This window comes from Accipiter gentilis, chromosome 34, assembly GCF_929443795.1.
Source record: "Accipiter gentilis chromosome 34, bAccGen1.1, whole genome shotgun sequence".
Lineage (NCBI taxonomy): Eukaryota > Metazoa > Chordata > Aves > Accipitriformes > Accipitridae > Astur > Astur gentilis.
Window position 1 is genome coordinate 16576825 of NC_064913.1, and position 20245 is coordinate 16597069.

The window sequence follows — 20245 nt, forward strand, 5'->3', positions numbered from 1 at the left end:
ATGCAGCTAATTCCCTTTGTCAGCAGTGAATGAAAGGAGAACAATAAGGTACTGTCAACTCATGCCATTTTTTGATGCTTGCAGGATTTTTTTTTTCCCTGCTAACATGGTAAAACCTGTTGGTGAAACAATCAGTAGCGTGTACTGCACAACACAGCAGCCACAGAAGGCAGAGGTAGAAATGAGCCAGGAGCAGGAGAAAGCAATAAAGAAAACCTCTTTAGTTGCCAGAATGGATGAGAAAGGCCTTCATGTGCAGGTGGAGAATACCACCAGCCACTACCTCTTTGATGTGGAATGGGAGAGGTTCTTGGGGAAAGTGACAGCTCAGATGGGTCTGCCAGAGCAGAGGTACCATTTGCACATTACAAGCAAACGTCTTCATCTGGGCTGTTTCCACTACAAAAAAGGAAGAGATCGAGGTAGAGGTTACTGTGAGAGAAAATTAGATAGGCAGTGCAGTTCCCCCCCTCTCACAAAAGCAGGGGAAGACCACCTCATTTCAGATGGCTCTCATCTCACCACACCTTCTCTTGCTCCAGAGCATGGAAGAAAGTTATGTTTTCCCAGGTTCAGGTCTCTATTCCCAGGACCAGCTAGCTCATGCTGCCTTCTCCCAGTGTTCAGAACCTCAGCCTGAGGATCACATTCAGCCCACCCAACAGCGCCTGGGAAGGCAAGGCACTTGCGGGCTAGCTGACCCCTTGAGAACTAGTCCAAACCCCTCAGCCAGTTCTGAACGGATTGCCATTTACCCAGCCTGGCAGAATCTCCAAATCTGCTGCAGACACCAGAATGTGAACGTCAGTACTCTAAGACAGCGTGAGATGCCAGTCCACCCACTGCATAGAGGAATCGTAATCCATCCTCATCTCCCTTTCCAACATAAGAATGAAGTGCATGGTCCTTTTCACACAGTAGGACAAAACTAAATTCTAATCACTATGCAAATTATGGTAGAAATGGTCTCCTTATCTGATGCCCATATTCATTTTTTATTCCTGTTAAGAAACAAGGAAAGTTTTGGGGCTTCCCAGATGTGGTAGGTGGGATGCAGAGAATGCATTCTAGCATAGACACACTCGTAATGGTCAAGTCCTGGCGGGAACTATTGCAGTTCTTGCCTGTTAAAGCTTTGTGACAAACCATTCCTACACAAATACTATAAACCCAGGGCATTTTCAACTCTGTACCTATCACCCCCTTTCAAAAGATCAGTCAGTCTGGTAGTCCTTAGTGATTTTGGAAAAATCTGATGTAGACATTTCTGTAGGTTTTGTTCTTCATACAGTTTACCAAAGTACTTGGGCCAGAGATCATCCCTGCGACCAAAAAAAAATAATAAACCAACCCAAAACCAAAACACAGACTGCATACAGGAAGAGTTACCTCTGTTCAGCATTGACTGCAATACACTCTTTTCCTGTACCTCTGACCATCTAAAGCCATTTTCCCTAAGTACTGAAAGTCTAGCAGTCCTTGGGAGGACAAGAACATGACAAGAAACATTAGAGAAATGACCAAAACCATAAAAGTTGTGACTTCCAATATCTGCTTCCTTAGAACCAAGTGAAGCTATAAGTAAGGGAACCATCGTCCTTTCCTCTCCAGTGGATGAATGTTCCTACTTCATGCCCTGCAGGGTCATGTGTGACAAATGCAGTTTATCATATGGCTCTGAGATGTATCATATGTCTCTGCAAATTACTGTATCACATGGATAACCCCAGGATACACACACAAACACATCAGTTACACCACTACAGAGAAGCATGAAACTTGTTGGTTTCTGTTTTTTTAAACCCACACATTAGCTCAGGCTCAAGCCCGCCTTCTCCATGTGATGACAAGCGGAGAAGTAGCAAACACCAGGGAGCATATCACTTCCACTTGTCCTGCAACCAGCCAGCAGGATGTTGCACAGAGTAAATAGCACATTTAAGAGCCAGGAACGGGTTTAAGTATCTCTAGGTGTTTAGACTGGGGGGAGGGGGGCTGGCTTAATATGCAATGTGTGTTTGCAGATAGTTATCCAGAAAAGCATGTCCAAGTAGCATATGTTGAATTCCTCTTGATTTTGTACTTGAAAGCATCCCAGAGAGCATGGGCACTCAGCTACAGACCTCTTCCAAGCATAGATTCTGGCACCTAAAGAAAGTGCAGAGACCATGGCCTATTTCCCCTGGCACCCCGTCTCTAGAAACAACCTGTTCTGGATGCTTGCAGATGAGCCCGACCATGCCTCTCCCACCCCTAACTCCACACCCCATCTCCCACTCCTTGTCGTCCATTCTTCCTTTGATCTGGGCTTGGGAAAGCTTGATGTTTGCCCTATCTAATGTCACTATGGATGCTCATCTTGTTACACTAAGGGCTACTGTTCACACAGAATAGTGATGTCTGCAAATGTGTGGGGCATGGCAAAACAAGCACACATACAGCACTTGCAAGCTGCTTGTTTGGGAAGAGCTTCAGCAAAGGCATGGCATACATGGGAAAGCTTCACCCTCTTACTGCCCGTGGAAATGCCAGTCCAAATTCCCACAGCTTAAATCTCATGGCTTTGACCTGACCACCTCCTATTTGTTGGCTGTAGGCATTCAGAAAAGCCTGTGAAATGAGTGATGCTTAGGTCAAGGGACACTATGGATCATGGTGTGGGGATCTTGGGCAATTCAACCTTGGTGTGCCAAACTGGCAGCATACTTAAGACTTTTGATCCCGTGATGAGACTTTTCACGTCATGGGTTTTCTATTGCAACCTGCCTTGTGAAAACCACACACCCTAAAGGGAGAAGTTGCCAGAAGCACGCAGAAAGACCAGCCTCTTCTCTAGATGGGTGGATAGAGCTGGTTCTCTGTCACACACACATAAAGGCTTATTGAGCTAACGCTTCATCCACAAACAGCTGCAGAAAACATGACAAATCTTACCAACTTGAAATGTCCTCCTACCTTTACCTATTGGTAGGAAGCTCTCTCACTTCTACCCTGTCTCCCTGTCCAGATGCAAGGTGGAAATATCCCAAAGAGCTACCAATCTGCTCAGTGGAATCTGAGCATTCCCCTGACCTCATCATACCGTGACATTAGGGGGGGAACCCTCACTTGCTTAAACCATCATGCCCACACGCAGCATTGCTCCCAAACAGGAGCAGCCATCCACACCTCTGTTCGCCTGACGCTCGCTATTACCCCCCTCCTACCCGGCTTGACAGGTATAGCAACAGGGATGAAGCCAATTGCTGGCAGGGTACCAGTGCTCCTCCAGGGCCACAGTCACAGACTATGAGGCCTGTCCGGTTACTTTTCTTTGCTCTGCTGGCTGGGCATCAACATTTCCAGATGGAGAGCTAGGAAGGAACGCTGCTGTGGGCAAGCTGCCGCTGACGCTGCAGAACCCCGCTGCCTCCCTGCAAAGCGTCTGATGTTGGCCATTGCCTGACACGGCCTCCAAGGCTAGAGAGCAATTTGTACAAAATGAGTTTGCTCTCGCTGGACAAATACTGCTTTGCCAGTCACAGGTGACTTCATACCTGACTTCTTAGGGGGCTCCACTGTTGTTGCCCCATGGGAGTGTGTTTTAGATGCAGGTGTTTTGGCTGCTGGGTCTCAGATAAGCAATTCTGCGAGTGTGCAGGCAGCTGCCCTCTGGCAGGTGGGCAGTCACTTGTGAACAGGTCTGGGGCAGAGGATGCTCCACCGAAGCTGAACTCTGGTCCACAAAGGTGTGCTTTGGGACTGTATGCTCCAGTATTTTGTGTGGCGAGCATCCACCACTCCAATAAACTCTGCTGGGGGAACAGGGAAGGGCAAATGGACAGTGCAGCTTGATGCAAATGCCAGCTCCTTCTGCAGGGTAAGCAAATACTTTTTCCTTTCCTTACATATCGTATTTGTGTATATGACCAAAAAGAAGCACGTTCTAACCCATAGGTATTAAACACAGTTAGGCTTATTCTATCCTCAGGGAACAAAAATCTGTCTTTATTTTCCATCAGTGGCAAAATTCCCCTGGGATTGTCTGTGCACGATGTCTTTGCCCAACATATGTATCATCTTTGCTGCTGTTTTATCCATAGCTCTGTTTTTTAAGCAGGCTGCTATAGTCTAAAATTAGACCAGACACATATCAATAACACCAGAGAGAAGGAATAATCTGAAAAATAGCAAGGTCTTTTAATCTGTGTAGACTTCAAAGAGCACCAGTTTTCTCTTTCAAATAAAGGCAATCCAGTGTCCTCATTAAAGTAGGAAAGGCCTTTGCCAGGTATTTTATCAGTACCTGCTTATCTCTTTCTGGGCCTCTGCAAAGGCAGGCTTGATTCCTTGCAGTAGCAGATCACCAACTCTCTCAATATGGAGCACATCTTAACCCAGATGCTTTCTGACAAACTTCTTCCCCCTTCACCCACATGTCAAGCATATCCCCGCTCAGTCTTGCCTGTAGCATCCACAAGACAACTACACCAGTCAATTCTCTGCAATGTAAAGGACCTATTTTTAGAGGTCTTTAAGATGACAAGAAATGCTGACCTCAGAAAACTGTGAATCACCAACTCCTTATTTCATCTTCCTTGCCTGCTCGCTCTCCGTGGAAGCAAACCACCACCATCTGGCCAACTTGCTCCAGAGTCACCGCCAGGCCAGAGCTGCATTTTGAGCATCTCTGCTCCTTGGTATATTCCCAAAAGTCTTGTCCATGCCAACCCCACAGGTCCGATTTTCATTCCCCCGTGCCGCCAACCTCAGCGACTTCTCCCTGTGCAGCACGGGGAGGGGATGCGGTGACTCACCCAGGCTCATGATGCCCCTGCCAACCGGCTGTTTGTTTGTTTGAGTGATTGTATTGTTGAAGTCCCCGTTGCCACATTTGTAACTATATTCTTTTTTTTTTTATGACAACCAGAAGTTCAGTTTTATAAACAGATGCTGCTGTGGGCCTCTATTACTCAGCTGGATCAACGTCAGTCGTTTTTCCAGGCTGCGGTCTCTGTACTGCACACTGAGTCAGAGGCAGCCCTGCACAGATTTCTTTGAATTGCTGCTTTCCTCCCAGCGACTCTTGACTCCCTGCCAACAAAGCAGGGCGTAGCTCATTAATTTCACCCCCCCCCCCCCCTTCTCCCTCTCTTTAAAGGCAGACTGATTCATAGTAACTCCTTTAAAACAGAGTGGAAAGACACCACCCTCCCGCACCACCGGAGGAAACTTAAAGCACCACCGGGTCACTCCCCGTCACTACAGCTCTGCGCTCCAGGACACCAGCACTGCCTCCCAGCACGCTCCTGCTCCCACAGGTCCCAGGACAGGCCCCAGCCCACACGGTAAGAGCGGCTCTCGAAAATCCTCAGCGACTTTTCTCCCTCACTGGCGGCTGCTCCCCTCGCCCGGCAGCTCCAGCCTGCTTTCCTCCTCTGCTCCGCCACTTCTCTTGAACTTGGCACGGGAGCCGGCTACGGGACGCACCTTAACCGTCCAGCTTTTGCTTTGAAATCAGCTGCGTGACGGGAGCAAAGCGACGCTGCAAGGTGCCCGGGCTGCAACCGTCGAGTGCTGGCAGCAGCAGTGTTATTTTGGCCTCCGGGGCATGTGCAGCCGGGGCGCGGGCACAGGGAGCCCAACCTGGGCCAGCCCGGGCGCAGGAGCTGCCGCGTGCTGCCGGAGGAGCGTTGTTGACAAACGTGGGAAACGCCTGCTTGAAATTAGGGCTGCTGGGTCAGCGTTTCTGGCTCTCGCTCGCTTTTGTCTGCGCGTCCCTCTCCCCTCCATCGGTAGTTAGCCAAGCTTTAATTTAAAACAACAGCAATCATTCCGAGTGAAGTCTGAGAGGCCCCAGCGGTGCAGGCTTTGGGGTACAATGGAGAGGACCTCTCTTTTTCTGTTGGGGTCCCGGCTCCGGAGGCTGAAGCCGAGCCCCAGTTCTTAAGCAAAGCCACACGAGGGGTAGAAATCCATGCTACGCCTTCCTTGGCAGCGCAGACCCTGGGGTGGGGAGCACCGAGAGGCGACGTGAGGGAGCGGGTGGAATTGCTAAGAGCACCACTGCGGGCTGCGTGGTGGGGTGCGGTGGGGGGAGGCACTGATGGGAAGCGTAGGATTGCAGAGACTGGCAATTTTCCTTATTCACCTGCCTTTTTCCACACAACCACCCCTTCCCTCCCTCCTCCTCTTCACCAGTTCTCTCACTTCATCTGTCTGCTATGGTTTGTATCTTGCGGTCACATCTGAACTATTTTTGAGGTCTGAGAAAGGGAGTGCAGCAAAGCCAGTTTTTTGGCACCAGACTTCGGTTCCTGTTGCAGGAACCCAGCCCACCCCTGCACAGTTTCATGGGTCTGAAAGAGACTGAAACAGTATTTAGCCCAGTCCGGCTGGGACTCAGGCTGGTGCTGTGGACAGTTACTATATATGAATGACCAAGAAGCTGAGCTCACCTTAACCTTGTGGCGGAAGGATGGATTTTGTGAATTTTGAGGTCCCCTCTGGCCCTATTGCTTGCGGTTCGGTCACGCAGGAGTGCCTCCTGCCTGAGAAATAGATGTGAGTGGTAGGGAAGCTGACTGAGGCAGCGAGAGCATTTGCAGGGCAGTCAGCAATCAGTCTGGGAAGAAAGCATTTTCGGAAGTTGTCGTTTACCACCATTAACAATGAAATCGGTTTGCAAAAAAAAAAAAAAAAAAAGGAAAAAAAGCTGTGGCCACAGAGCAACTTTCTCAAAAGCTTTGAATTCCTCAAGGCACCTCTGAGAGCAGCTTTGCCCAGGAACTGCCCACTTGACATTTCTGGGTGAAGTGGGATTCTTTTCTGAGCATACACACAAGAGGGAGCTGGGCATGAAGAGTGTGAAAACTTGGAGCCCATTAGCTATCGTTCCTATGATAACAGGGGTTTAAGGCAGCCGAATGCCTCCACCCAGCCCACCTCACACAGCTGTCAAACCGGGGCGCTGTGTGCGGAGAGTGCGGGCTTAAAGGCAGCTTGTTTCTATTTGCTGCCTTGGGGATCAGCACGGGAAAAGGATCAAAACTGAGGTATCTTACTGTCACTAACCCTGCAGTGCCTGGAAGCACACCCTGACATGCAGCTCCTTCACGTGAGGCACTGCACACCCACGTAAGGAGTTCCCCCCAGTAGGCTCCCCTGGCGGCTCCCCCCAGCTATGACTAACCATTCACACCCGTGGCACACAGTCCGAGCCATTCATCCAGGCCACCCTCCTGCGAGAGCCGGCCACCTCCACCGGGCACGTGCCATCCCGAGGTAGACATCCGAGAGAGATGGAGTCGAGCCGCACCCAAGGACGCGTTCATGGAGGAGGGACTTGGGTTCTTGTGGAGAATCACCCAGTTTTGGAACGGGTGCCTCAGAGCTGCAGGGTTGCTAGTGCTCCCCAGTACCCTGCTGAGGACAGAGAGCCCTGGGCTTGGAAAACCGGCCCTGCTGGCCTAGCCGGTGGTCTTTGAATTTTGCAGTGTGCGAGCAATGCAAGTGCATGCAGGAATTGCTGTTTGGTGGCCTGGGGTGGAGCAGAGGTTGTATTTTGAAACAGTTCTGGGAGATCTGCTGATAATAGCCAGCATTTTTTTGGTAAAAGACCCACCTCAGGGCCTTGTTTATAATGAGATAGGGGAGATGATTTGCTGCAAGCAGGAATCCTTCTCTCTATTCACCCCCCTCCCAGCTGCAAGGCTGGCACATGGCACTCAGCCTGCGCCTGCTTGAGTTTCCTCAGAGCAAAAAGCTGGAGGAGCGGCGGGGTACAGCCTGCTTCCGTAGCCCTGCCAGCTCCCATGGGGCTTTACAGGCCCCACCAACCCCACGCGGCAGCCACGACACCCCTTCCACGGCACCTGTCCGCTTGCTCACCCCCCCAGTTCCCTTCGGCTGCTGGACGGGCGCGCTCCTCGCTGAGTGCTACTCCTGATGGCGAAGGGGAAGGCACCTGATGCCGGGCTGGGAGTTGCCCTCGGATACTCAAGTGCCCCACAAGGCAAGAAATAGCACTACTAGAGCCCTTTGATCTTGATGGGCTCCTGTGCATGTGCCCTTCTATAGGGAGGTGACAGCACTGTCACACACAACACAGGGCAGGGTGTGGCACTCCTAATTTTTTTCCTTCCTCCTGTTCTCCTGAAAAAAAAGTAATGAAAAAGCACTAAAAGATGAGATTTCGTCACCCTTCCTTCAAGGCAGGGAGAAGTAAGAGACCCAGGGGTGCTCTTTTACACCTCCAAAAGGAGGGCAAGGAAGGGGATTTCCTATCTATCTCCCCATCTGAAGATGGATTCTTAGTACTTCATGGGTCTTTTCTGCTGAGGCAAAGCAGTGTGCACAGAAAAGGAGGCTCTTCTCCCCGGCCCTGCTTTTTTGACAGCCCCTGCCAGGACTGGTAACTAACTGGTAGCTGCAGTGCTGTAATACTGCCCCTGAATAACCACGCTGAAGCACCAGCTCAAATGTGACTATACAGAGCCTTTGTCAGAGCCAGTCCACACCCAGTCATCCCACACCATGACACAGGGCCCAGCACCAGTTCCCCATATAATCAAGAGTGCCTCCTTTCTTGAACTGCTTTCTGCTGTTACACTGCAGGGAGGGCAGCAAAGCAGCACATCTGGGGGCTGCCATCTGGAGCATGATTTCTTCAAACCCCGCTGGGGGAGTTTTGGAAAGTACCTCCTTAGTTAGAACAGCTGGACAATGAACAAAGGAAACCCTGGCCAAATTTGCAGCTCCACGCACCCTCCTCCTCCTGAACTGTTTGCGGCAGGGCAGAGAGGACACGGAAGCTGCTCTCTGAGTAAGACCAAACGTAGCCCATGCCTTGTCATGGTAGGGAGGGACAGGTTAGGACAACTCGGCTCCAGAACCCACGTTGCCTAAGGGAGTAACTGGTTTGCCAAGCTCATAATTAAGATCTATCCCCTTTCCCCTGTGAAAACCAGTCTGTACCGCAGGCATGGGGAGATACCCACGATGAGAGCCCAGGGACAGATCCTGGACTAGGTTGTCCTCAGCCATGCAGAGAAATGCAATGAACTATGAGCCCTGGAGTGGCTGACAGCAGGTGACTCATGCCGAAGGCTTAGCTGGTGTGATGTGGGGCCACCTTAGCAATACGTTTGGATTCGAGGAAATCCAGGGCAAGGACCTTCGCTGTCCTTTTGCCCTCGCAGGGCAGAGTCTGCTCAAGGAGGGGAGTTGTGAAAGCAAGTGCCACAACGGGGTCCAGCGTCCACATTCTTCTCATTCCGGAGAGACATCTCCCCTACGGGTCCCAGCAAGCCTCTGGAAAGGACAGTGAGAGCCATGGGAGCAAGAGGGGAGAGCTGCAAAATGCTCACAGCTGGGAGCAGGTTGGTCAGCGGGTTGCTCCAGGAACGTGGACCACTGCTGAAGGAAAGCTAGGCTCCGAGACCGGCACTGCCACTGGTCGTGCCAGCGCAGGCAGCTGAGCCAACCTGCCTGCTAGCTGGCATCCAGCGGCTGCAGCCAGGCCAGCGTGGTGTGCGCTGACAAGGGGAGTTCTCGGTGCCTGGTGGAAAGCCGTTTCCTCACGTAACGTGAGCTAGAATGACACCTGTACCGTTCTGCCAGCCCATGCTAATCACAGGGGTAAGAAGCCCTCTTGAAGCCAGACGGGGCATTTTACCTCACGACCACCTTTACCCCACCCTGCACAAAGCACCGACCAACTCCAGGCTGCACAGCATCGTCTTGCTTCTGCTTTCTCCTCACGCTCCTGCTTCCCCCAGTCCAACACTCGTGCACTGCGGGTTGAAAGAAGGAGCTATCACACAATTTTGCAATTTAATCCTGCGCAGTCTTTTCCAAGTTGGCTTGCAGGAACAAGGACAGCCTCGAGGCAGGCTGACCCAGAAGCTCAGACTCTTTAGATGCCTAAGTCGCATCGACCTCAGTGTCTCATAGGCTGTACTGGCATATTCAGAGGTTTTGCAGTCTTGAGAGAGAGGGACGCTATCTGATAAGGAGCCACTTCTTTTTCAGAGTTACCCTCCCCTGAAAAAAAAAAAAAGGGAAGATCTTTACAAAACTGTCTCTGTAAATCAGAGAATTGCAGTTTTAATTTAAAAATGCAGCCAAAAGCACAGCCGATGTGGGCTTCACGGACCTTCCACCTGTTGCAAGGAGGAAAAGCAGGAAGTCCCACCAGAAATGATCTGTGCACTTTTGCTCACACCACGCTGTAACCTGAACTTTCCTGTCAGAGCTGTCAGATGGTTTCTCCCACGTGGGCACTGTCAGTGTCAAAGTCACACAGATAGATCCGTGCACCCATAAGGAAGCCGCGCATGAGCACCAGGCAGGCAGACACACGCTCGCACACACGGCTCAGCTCTGCTCACGGGGAAACCGCAGACGCACATTCCCATTCACGGAGGGAGCCACGCAGAGCTGCGGACGCACACCCCGACACACGCCATGTCATCGCCCGGACCGACAGTCCTCCCACAAACGCTTCTCGCCTATCTCGGCATCTTGCCTGAACCCCTGCGAGTCACAGCAACTCCCACGTCTAATTAACCCACCCAGGGGCCATCCAACGCCCTCAGGGGTGAGGGTGCTCCCCACCGCACCTCCAAACGTCCGGAGGAGCTCTTCTGTGCCCCCAGTAGCTCGAAGGACCCCCTCCCCACCCCTCCCTCTCGCTCGGTGCCCATCAGTCCCAGCCCTTCCCTGGCGTGTCTGGTGTGAGGAGTGACAGCGTTTTCCTCCAGCAGCGGCGGCTGGCTGCCTGCCGGGCCCCAGGCGGCTGTCTCTTCCCCTTCCTACTACCAAGCGAGCTCTGGAGTTTCAGTTGTTGTCACGTGGCTGAGCGCTTGAGGGTGGTTTCTTCTGGAGAAAATGCCAATTTCTCACTGTCTGCCCTAGGAGCTCTGATATTTCCCCACTCTCCTATGAATCACGAGCATGAGAGCTGGAAAACCCTTGTGTGTCATCTTTTGTGACACCCCCTTGCATCTCTCAGCGAGTGGAGGTTCGTTAGCACGGGTGGATTCTTGAGGACTTTGATCCCACAAGAAGTGATTCACATGCTGAGGCTTTACCGCTCCCCTGGGAAGGCAATTCCCCTGATCCCTTGGAGACCATATCGCCAGGAAACGCTTCCCAAGAGCCAGACAAAATCTTCCATTTACTTAAGCTTATTTTCAGTTGTAGCCCCTCAGGCCGCTCTACACTTTCCTTTCGGCTTACATTCATCTGCTACTTTTGCAGCATCGCTGTACCCCATGTGGTCACCACAGCCACCACCCATGAACACACAAGATCTTCTCGCTGCCATAAACCAGAGGCTCCAAAGGTCTCCGTGTCCCCACGCACACCTCCTGCCCAACCCTTTTCCCACACTTGTGAAACCTCTTTCCAGAGGCACCAGCCTACTCATCCACATGTCTATAAAAAGCATCCGATGTGTAAATTGAGTCAGGCCGGTCTGTCAAAACCAGGTTGTCAACAGCAGTGCTGGCGTACAGTGGTTTATAAAAGTCTGGAGTCAGCAAGGATTCAGCTGGATCTGAAGCAAGAAACAGAGCAAAGGGTGAAAGTAAAAAGATTCTCCCCTGTTGTTGTTTAAAGTTGTTCGTGAGCTTTCTAGTAACAATGTGACGGGTCCGAAGTCACCGTGCCACCAGAATATCACAGAGATCTTCACATCTTTGCATCCTGCCAAATGACCCCGGCCATGATGAGGACTCATGCTCATATCACACACAATGCCAAGGCGTGCAGTTGTAGCAGGGCTAAGATGCAGTCAGGGCCTCAGCTCAGTCAGAAGGCAGATCTACAAATTCTGCAGAAGGTTTTACCCCACCTTGAGGTTTCCCTTACTGGTAGCATCATGGCAGCATTGCTATTTGTAGGTTGGCTTTGCAGTGAGGAATCCAGCAGTGAAAAAGGTGGCAGTTTGTGGCTATCATCTCAGACAATATCAAATAGTTTTTATTTTCTGTCCCATCCTCTCCAATTTTCCCCTTCCTTTTCAAGCGGCCTTGGCCCGGATTCAAACCACCAGTATTTCTGGTGTGACTCTGTGCCACCTCAGACAGTGGCCAGGTTCACATGCTTTCTCTCTTTTTTAGACCTTCTCCTGCCACCATCAGAGACAGCGTACTGGGTGAGACAGACCACTGATCTGACTCACTGCCGTATTCCTTATATTCTGTGGTGGCAGCTCGGGAAGGCAGAATTTCTTTCATCTTGGTTGCTTTCAATCTATGGAGATTTTTGTCGACATTCTGGCCAAAACAATTTGCTCTTTCCCTGAAACGCCATCTTTCCCTTGTTGAGAAATTGAATGTATCAAGCCCAAGGGACTTCAGCTGGAAAACTGAGTTTTAGAGGAGTCAGAGGTCACCACGGTGCTCACAGATGGTGCGATTTAGACATCCTCAGCTCCCCGGACACTATAGGCGGCTATAGGCTGTTGGCTGAGTTCTCCCCTCAGCCAGCATCTCTCACAGTATGCCTCACGAACTCACCCTGGGAGAGGCAGTCCCAGGGAGGAACCTCAGTTCAGAGAGGAGACCAGGAATGGGAGTTAGATGAGCTACATGCTGTAGGAACACTTCAGATCGGAAATATTTCAGATTTAGTTGAGAGCGCTCTGATTTTTCACCCCAACCAACCTGATTATTCCTGCAAGAAACATCCTGTACAGTTCCTCTCTACTCCATTCACTGCAGTGCACTTTCTGCCAGAAGCAAAGGACCACTACCTAATCTGGTTTACCCTCTTGAGTAACCCACTCCTTATGTTTGAGGAACTGTACCATTGGCCTTTGTCATATCTCCAAGTGGCACTTTGCATTCCACCCTGCTAAGCAGCAAACCAAGGGCAAGGACTCACTTCTCCAGATTGCCCTCCAGACAGAAGGATCCAAAACACTTAAGAAGACACAGGGGTGATATGGGTGGCTACACTTGGCCTGGATGAGAAGACTTTGTCTTAGTTTTTAAGGGATAATGCTTGCCTGCTTGAACTTGAACTAGGGTGCAGCAGAGCTATGTGTTGTTCCCCAGTATGTGTACTCCTGCATGGTCAGAGAAATAGTCTCTACACAGATAAGGGTCTGTCATGCTTATCTGTAGGCTTTTTTTGTGCTGAAGGCTGCTACAGTGATTGCTATTCATGGTTACTGTTGGTGTGGCTTGTTATTTCTCCTCATCCATCGTCCCAGGAAAAAGAAACTCGGTCTGCTGTCACCAGTGCAAGATCTTCTCTTGACTCATGCAGGCTGTTCAGCAGGTGCATGACCGTCACTCCTTCTTCCCCACCAGCCTGTCCTACCTCAGTAGTCATTCAAATCTCATGTCTCAGCTCTGTTTTTCTTGGCTTAGCTGGGGTCTCTCCTCTGGAAGACATGCCAGGATGCTCCATGCAGGATTCACAACCTGGTTGCTTGACTGGTTCTTGAGAATCAGCCCTAAAACCGACAGAGTGTCCTGAACACTTGCAGGGTTAAATAATTGTGGTTTTGGGAGCTTTGGGGTGAGTCAGTGGAAAAAACTGGCAGCTCTAGGAAGGCTAAGACTGACTCATAGCCCAGGAAGAGCCTGAGAAGCTCTAAATCCAGCTGCAGTTTAGGTAGGGGAATGGAAGAAAAGGCATTTGCATGCAATTGTGTCCTATTGCTCCAGCAATGTGACCCCACCCTGTAGCGGAGAAAGATGTCTCACACTTAAGAAATGGAAAGAGTATCCTGTCAGTCACCAATGCTCTGCCAGCTTCTCTGTCTAATGGGAGGAAAAGTCTGTGCCGTACCATCAGAGACAGAGATGACTCTGTTTCAATGCCGTTCGTTCACCCACTGCTCCTTTGGGATTGTTCTCTAGTGTTTTATTTAAAAGGCAGGGAGAGATGAAGGAAGGGGAAAGCGAATGAATAGAGAGGGAGGCCTGTGCTTTAACTCACAAAGAATCAAAACTAAGCTGTGAGCGCATATCACGGGGGAGTTTGCGTTTGATAGCATGTGTATTCAGGGAGAGGTGCTGATGTTCTCAGGAATTAGGTGCACTAAAAGCACCTGAACTAACAGTGCTTTCAAGCAGTGCGAGAATGGGGCAGAAAAAGCAAATGGAATAAAGGATTTGGTTTTTTTCTTAGTGTATTGGTCAAAGTTCTGTGTGTGGTGGTTTTTGGGTTTTTTTAACATTGAAAAGTAACATTTATCCCTCATTTTCATTTCTGAACACAAACAGAAGATGCATTTAAAATGACTGTTCTAGTCTTTTAGGGTGTCATGAAAGTAGGTTTTTGGTCTTTCAATTACAGGGCTTTTTTTGAAGGCCCTCAAAAATAATTGGCATAACCCCCACTGAATTAGTTTTTAAAGAGGCCATGGAAAAATATGTCCATCTAAGAAAGAAGAAAGTTTAGTCACTGTTCAGTAAAGGCAAATTTCAGAGCAGGCAAACTTGCCACCATTTGGTGTATGCATACCAATACACTATGGTGGCAAGAGCTCTAGTTACAGTTTGTGTAAGAACCAAGGTAATCAGAAAAAAGGATGACAAGTAGTCAAAGGCATAGCAAGATTTGACTCAGAGGCTCTATTCAAGGCACCTGCTGCAGGTATGTAACTTAGTCATGGCAGCAGTGATAGATTCTCAGCTCAAGGTACAGTGGTGATATCCATATCGGTTGCCATCCAGCATTTTGAAACCCTTGTTCCTTTTGCAGTCAATGGAAAGAAACGTTTTAAAGCTCAAGACAGGTGTTTATCATGTGGTAGCCTGCATATAGTATTGAGAACCTGGATTTTAGCAATGCTGAACTCATAAATGACTGTCACTACAGTCAGAGAGGAACTCCTAAGAAGGCTGTACTTTCTCCAAGATCATCGCTAAGGGAGGCACTGTGACAAGAGAGGGTATGGTGACCGGGCCACCTAGGCGAATCAAACCCTGGAGCACGAGGAGTTTGCTAGGACACCCCAAAGCAGACAAGCAAGTCCAGCCCATGTTCAGCAAGCCGGGGCTAAAGGGCTCCAGAGACATCTCCCAGGTGAAGGAAACCTCACAGCTGATGCTGAGGAGATAGGACCCGTCACCAAACCTAATCTGTCCTTCTAAGGAGTGGCCTCATTTGGGTGGGAGGAATGACCTAACAGAGCTGGTTCCTTGACATCCTGAACTCAAGGAATTCCTCCTGGTCATCATCTAATGCTGACCTGGACAAAGAGCCACTGATGGAGAAGCCTGCCCGCCCGCTGTGGTTTGGGCAACGGTATCCAAAGCAGTGCAAGGAATAGCTGCAGCACTTTACAGGAATACACTCCCACACATGGCTACAATGAGAGGAAAGACAGGAGTGGAGAAGGTGGAGTCACTGAATAAAAACCCCACATTTCTGGGACTTTACAAAGCCTTTCGTTACAGTTTGCGTGAAAGACATCATAAAGTATAATTGTGTTGTTCCATGACAATGTTACCACACCCTGTACAAATGGTGACAGCATCAAATCTTACCTGAGTCACCTGGACCAAAATAACTTGAGAGCCAACATTAATCACATACTTGAGACACTGCTCTTCAGTACCAGCACTACCACAAGAAAGAGCAAGAGAGCCCTGTGAAACTTTCTAGGAAGCAGTCTTTCACTGGCCACAGAGTGGACCCAGTAAACTCTTCTGCTTGATTTCTGTGGCTATACTGCAGAGACAGTAATGCCTGGAAGGAAAATTGCCTGTAAAGCACTGTGAGCTTGCAGGGTACAGAGGCACCCCCCCCCCAAAAACAAACCAAAGAGGAATTTGCATTACAAGAGAATCTTACTGCAGTAATAGAGATCTGCATGCCTCAAGTTTTAAAAGGGAAACAGGCAGTTTTCATTGCAAACCTAAGCATCTTCCCCTGCCCCAGAACACCTCAGTGGCATTTCTGTTCTGGTTATTCTCCTCTTCACATAATGGAGCAGACCATTGAGTAGGGTTAGCCCCCCCAGACCACTCCACACCGCTGTTCAACACCCGTTGCACCCAGGAACACACACTCCTCCACTCCCGACCAGCTGGAGGAGGCTGTTCCACGAGAAGAAAAAGGGGAACAGAAGGAGGAAATCTTTCCTGACCTCTCTGAATCCTGTGGGCAAAAATTCCTCTTCCTGGAGTGTAGGCCTGGTGTATGTCATTTTTACTTTACATAACCACACACCAATTTAAGCAACCTGTGTATATACACGGGCTATTTTTAAAATGCCCCTGAGCTAACTACCCCTGCTCTACATCTCCTCCCAAACTAGTTCCTTTACCTCCAGGCTTTCTTTAAGCTCTTGAGCAACTCCCTTGCAGATTTTGACAAAGGTTTTAGCAATGTTTTTTGGTGACTACATGCTTCCAGAATGGATTTAAAATCACCTTGTTTTCTTGCATGCAAATAAAGCCTGTACTAATGCTGTTCTTTGATTCAGCCCTTCCCTTCACCTTCCCTCTCTGTTTCTGTTCTCCTCCAGAGCTCTCCATATCGGTGCCACCGGGACCCAAGATGTTGGTGCTACTGGCTGGTATCTTTGTGGTCCACATCGCCACTGTCATCATGCTCTTCGTCTCCACCATTGCCAACGTAAGTCGAGACCGCCCTGGATGAGCCACGGCTGCCGTGGGCAGGAGGACGGGCAGCTGGGTGGGTGCTCGGGTCCGTAGGTCAGCGATGGGTGATGATGGGTGGGCTCAGGGAGGAGAAGGGCAGCCGGGGTGGGACAGGACAGCCCCTGGTGGGATGCCCAAGGTGGGCCCCCCCGCGCCCTGGCGGCAGGGAGGGCGGCGGGGACTGGGGGGGGCTCACAGCCGCCTGGGCGGCTGGATCCCCCCGCTGTACCCTCCTGCCGCCTCGCCGGGAAGGGTCTGAGCGGTTTTTCCCCTCCCCGGGTCGTGGGAACCGAGTTCCCCGGTGGTTTGCCTGGAGCAGGTGCCTCCCAGGTTCGGAAGCCTGCGGCATCTCCCACCCGCTTCGGCTCTTCATCTGCTGCCCGCACACGCGGACTTTGCCAGCGCTGGCTCTCGTGGCACTTGGGCTGCTCTCACTCCCCTTAGGGCTTCGTCTGACAACTGGCCAGGAGAGCGAGGCAGGTCGCCTTCCCCGCCTTGTTCAACTGTTTCGTCCTGTTTCAGGTGTGGATGGTGAATAATTCCAGCTTCGGAACGGCCTCATGGGGACTCTGGCTACTGTGCAACAAGACCTGCCAGCAGCTGCCAGTCAGCGGTGGTGATGAGGGTAAGGTGAATTTGAATTTTCATTGTGGTGATGAACCGCAGGACCTTGGTGCACATTACCAAGGCTGAGTCCTGACCTTCTCAAATCTATTCCCTGTGTTTTCACAGCTTCCCTCAAAGCCGCGCAAGCCTTTATGATCCTCTCAATCATCTTCTCCGTCATCGCGCTTGTCATGTTCATTGTCCAGCTGTTCACCCTGGAGAAAGGCAAACGTTTCTACATCACCGGAGCCATCATGCTGGTTTGCTGTAAGTATGCGCGCCTTACGAGAGTTCTGCGTGCGTCCCGCTGCCTCTGCAGGTGCAAGTAGCTGCACGTGTCCACACACATGGCCATCAGGGGAGGTTGTCAGCTAGCTAAATGTTTCCAGTGGCCCATTTTTTTTGAAAACACAGAAACCAAAGTACTGAGGAATTGTAAAGTGTTGGGGTTTTTTTTACTGTATATAATGAAAACATTTCCAGATTTTCATTAGAGAAGCCCAGTGGGTTTTGCAAAATACCTTTGAAAGACAACAAAAAGAATTCAAGTATTTTGGGGGGCAGGGGAATAAACAGTTAGACAGCTACTGCTCATGGGATTCAACATGTAGCAGCAAACTGTCTGCAGATCTTATTACTGATTTCCTCCTAACAAAGGTTTATTCCCCATGGCACCCACTAAACAAGCCCCAAGTGTCTTACGTCATCACGTCTGCAAGAGAAATCCTCCATAAATAAGCCTAAAGGGCAGCAGCCCCTCTCTCATATGGCACAAGACACGCATTACAATCTCAGGGGACAACAGTGCTTCAGAAGTCCTGCAGCAATGCTGGTTTCTGTGCCTTTTCCAACCCTCTTTTCCCCCTTCCTTCCCACAGGGATGTGCATTCTGATTGGAGTCTCCATTTACACAGCTCGGTTCACAGGCAGCATGCTCATGTTCACACGACCTCACCACGGCTACTGCTTCATATTGGCCTGGATCTGCTTTTGCTTCAGTTTCATCATCAGCATCCTGTACCTTGTTCTTAGGAAAAAATAAGGCTGAGGGGAGTCCAAGGGAGAGGGTTGGCTACTGGGAATGGGGAAGAATTGCTCTGCTGAGAGAACTGTTGGGCCAATAGACAGAAACAGCCACCATCATCACCACTGCCACCACCACAGAAAAATCACTAACAAAGCTAGAATCCTCAGAAACTCCTTCACCAAAAGAGGGAGAAACAGCTCCAACTGATCTAGCACTCCCGGGGCTGTTGCGCCACAAATCTGCAAGTGACCCAGACAGCTCTTCTCCTTTTCTGCAAAGTCATGTCATACCTTCACAGAGCTTCAAGCTCAGCAGTGATGACTGAAGGGCACCACAAAAAAAAGGGCTACATCTTTTTCCCTTCCTAGAGCCCTTCTCACTTACCTTCTGGTGTGCCTTGTGGGTTGGGCAGTGAGGCTTATGACCCCTTTTTTTGGCCATTGAAACAAATGGGATGGACCTTTTGTTACATTTTTTTTTATATATATATATATTCATATATGTCAAAGTTAAAGACATTAAATTGAGAGGCAACCCAATAGAAATCAGATTAAATTTGTATTAAAATATCTACGGAAATAAGGCAGCAACTTTTTTTGCTGTTCTGTTTACTATTTGATATTCCCACGGTTGAATCAGATACAAGTAGGAAGGGCAAATATACAGGCATGGATGATGGGGGGGTGGGGAGAGAGAGAGAGAGAGAAGTGGGGGCTGGGGGGTGGAATTCACAGGGGTTCCTAATTACAGAGGATGCAGTTGCTCAATGATGCACGTGCAGGGAGGGAATCATCTGGGTGTGTGCCTACACTAAAATCTTCTTTTCAGCTCAAGAACATGGTAACAGCACTGCAACATCACAGATCTTTACTGAGACAAGTCCTTATCTGTAGGCAGGGTTTTATTCCCACATTGTCACCCAGTACATGGTATTAATTGAGAGCCCCACCTTGTGACACAGCTCATCTCAAAGGCAGATGATACTGGTTAGCAGAGGAAATGTATTCCTTAATGAGAGATTAGGAGACATGAGGCAGGGCTTGTGAGTTCTGCTCCTTGCTGCACAACCTTAGGCCAGTCACATAACCTGGTGCTTTTCCATCTGCCAAATTCTTCCATAAAACTATACCTACCTCCCAGGGTTGCTGAGAGATTTTGAGTCCACTCTGTAATACAAGGTCCCCATGTGAAAGGCTGGCATGGGAAACAAAAGCATTGGTACTGCTGCAACCCACAAATTTCTGGCATTTTGAAGAATCTCAGTCATGAGTGGCATTTGTAAGGGACAAGAGGTCAAAACTTCCTGTGACTCCATCCACAACTAAAAGGCAGAGAGTATAAAAAAACATGCAGGTGCAAATTGTGCATGGATGCTATTTACCTCTCTCTCTCTCTCTCTCCCCCCCTCTCTCTTTCTGTTACGTTTTCTTCTTATGTAGACTTTATCAATTTGGTGGATATATTCTAGTACTGTATGTTGCTGTTTCATTAACAAATGTTATTTCATACATAGTCATTGTAAATATTTTGAAATGCATATTTTTAACTTTGAGGATATAAAAATAAAATCTGATTCCCTTTATTATAAAGAGTTTTGCTCTGTTTTTTTTTCATTAGTGTTTCAGGTATTTGTGAACAGAAGCATTTGCTGTTTTCACTGAATCAAAGCTCACCCCTTTAAGATGATGAACTACCACCATGTTCTCTTGTTTGTCAGTATATGAGATTTGCTATTCTGGAGGGGAGGAGGAAGCAGAGCAACTCTCAGAGCTCCTGCAGGCTCAAGCAGGTAGTGTGAGCAACGGTAACACTCAGTCCCGGAGCCAGGCTTTGCTTCACACCCAGGAGAGCTGGAAATGTACTTTTGCGCTCTGGCAGAAGCTCATCTGGAAGCTGGTGCCTAAAATGCTGCGGGATTTATTATGCCTTAGACCAACCTTCAGCACAAGTGAGTCCCAAAGCAAAATTGTCGAAGCGTTTGCCTGAGCCACTTGAGTTGGTA

The 20245-nt window shown here is 49.5% G+C and overlaps 1 protein-coding gene across 1 annotated transcript; it reads left to right on the top strand.

The window, feature by feature from the left end:
• The first annotated feature begins 5155 nt into the window (after positions 1-5155).
• Positions 5156-19825, top strand: EMP1 (epithelial membrane protein 1). Its single transcript, XM_049792119.1, has 5 exons — positions 5156-5327; positions 16475-16584; positions 17133-17235; positions 17343-17483; positions 18095-19825. Exons 2-5 carry the CDS (start codon positions 16507-16509, stop codon positions 18256-18258), a joined length of 486 nt encoding a protein of 161 aa, XP_049648076.1. The 5' UTR covers positions 5156-5327; positions 16475-16506; the 3' UTR covers positions 18259-19825.
• The last annotated feature ends 420 nt before the right edge of the window (positions 19826-20245 follow it).

What these genes read in the sequence shown, in the direction of transcription:
- EMP1 (XM_049792119.1), top strand. Translation starts at nt 16,507, where the DNA reads ATGTTGGTGCTACTGGCTGGTATCTTTGTGGTCCACATCGCCACTGTC. An exon ending in AGTCAGCGGTGGTGATGAGG is followed by an intron (nt 17,236 to 17,342) that starts GTAAGGTGAATT and finishes GTGTTTTCACAG; the next exon opens with CTTCCCTCAAAGCCGCGCAA. An exon ending in AGCCATCATGCTGGTTTGCT is followed by an intron (nt 17,484 to 18,094) that starts GTAAGTATGCGC and finishes TCCTTCCCACAG; the next exon opens with GGATGTGCATTCTGATTGGA.